This window comes from Penaeus chinensis, unplaced genomic scaffold, assembly GCF_019202785.1.
Source record: "Penaeus chinensis breed Huanghai No. 1 unplaced genomic scaffold, ASM1920278v2 CTG_7653, whole genome shotgun sequence".
In the NCBI taxonomy this organism is placed as follows: Eukaryota; Metazoa; Arthropoda; class Malacostraca; order Decapoda; family Penaeidae; genus Penaeus; species Penaeus chinensis.
The window spans coordinates 37501-38992 of record NW_025918616.1 but is presented as its reverse complement, the minus strand read 5'-3'; the positions used below and the strand labels follow the sequence as shown (position 1 = coordinate 38992).

General features: G+C 33.0%; 1 protein-coding gene across 1 annotated transcript in view; it reads right to left on the bottom strand.

Moving 5' to 3' along the window:
* Positions 1–479: 479 nt before the first annotated feature.
* LOC125024861 (protein polybromo-1-like) overlaps positions 480–1492 on the bottom strand; it is a 15680-nt gene continuing 14667 nt past the window's right edge. The window contains exon 3 of the mRNA XM_047612634.1: positions 480–1492. This exon is cut by the window's right edge and continues 56 nt beyond it. Within this exon, the coding sequence (XP_047468590.1) occupies positions 1291–1492 (202 nt within the window). The 3' untranslated portion in view covers positions 480–1290.

Below are 1492 nucleotides of genomic sequence, written 5' to 3'. Positions count from 1 at the left end.
AAGCATTGTAAGATACTGCTTCGCTTGCGGGGTACGGCTGTATGCACAGCAACGAGTTTATTCATAAAAGTGAATATTATTCAAACAAACTCTTTGTACACTCATAATGTACAATTGACAATAATCTAAAGCAATAAAATATTTTCTGAAATCACTTGATTCTTAACCTGTTGAATCTGAGTGTCTTGCACGTACACCAAAATCCAAGCTACAGACGTACTTGAGATGTGACTCCCTCAGATGTGTGGCTTTTGTAGGCCCTGCCTACACGAAAACTCATATGTGATAATAAGATTCCTTGCCTCCTCTTTGCAATCATAAATCTTTATTATGTCTTACTCTAAAAAAAAAAAAAAAAAAAAAAAAAAATAATAATAATAATAATAATAATAATCATAATAATAATAAAAGAAAAACTAATTAATAAATTAATTAATAAAAAAAAAATAATAATAATAATTTGTTGTGCTGTATCAGTAAGGTAATATACTTTGAGCAGTTTCCATAAAACAACACTGAGCAGCAACAATAACAATAAGTATTGTCATGTTATGAGTCATTATTTTCCCATTTTTGTATAATTCAATTTTCTTTAGCACACAATGTGCCACTGGTCATAATGGGCAAGAAAAGGATCCTGAGCATGGAAACGGTGTACTCCCTGAAACCAGCTCTCTTTCAGCCATGGCTCACCAATAGTATATTCCACCCTTGTTTACTACTATAAATAATGCAAGAGCCACTTCATAAATGCCCACTGAGTCTAATCATCCTCCAAGATCACTGAACATTCATGATCAGTCACGTTCCTGTCACTTGGCCTAAAGTCTAATTTTTTCATGACGTGGCTGTCACATCACCTGGATCCAATGGGTGAACCCAGTGGTGTCAGGTTATCAATTTACCTACTATTGCTTTCTATTATAAATTTTGTTTGCACATATATGGCTCTACATGTGCTCTGCCACCAAGGAACCAATTAGTGGGCCAACTTGTCTCAGGTGATTTACTGTTCTCTAGTTTAATTTTTTTTTTTTTTTTTTCTAAAGACAGTAAAATCTGTTTCTATTATTGTTGTTGACAAAGAAGAGGGTAATAAAAGGTAAGCTAGGTAACACTAGTAATTGGTGATTAAGAACTTGTGGAGCCATTTATGTATAAATAAAAACAGTATAAAACAGTGCACACGGCATGCATTCTTGCTATCCCAGAAAGAAATGGTTAAAATTCTAATATTTTCTAATGCTCATAAGAACACTTGCTCTAACATTAAAAAAAAAAAATTCATAATTATATCTTACAGACATTCAACATGGGAAAATATCTTACCTCATAATAATCTGGATATAAAGACTTGGATGGGAGTTTGAGAAACACCTCAGATAACTGTCTTCCTTCAGAGTCACGAAAATCTCGAACAGAGTTATAGAGGGCCTTCATATTCTTCGTGTTTGATATGTACTGATTGTACTTGTTTCTTTTTATAGACTTT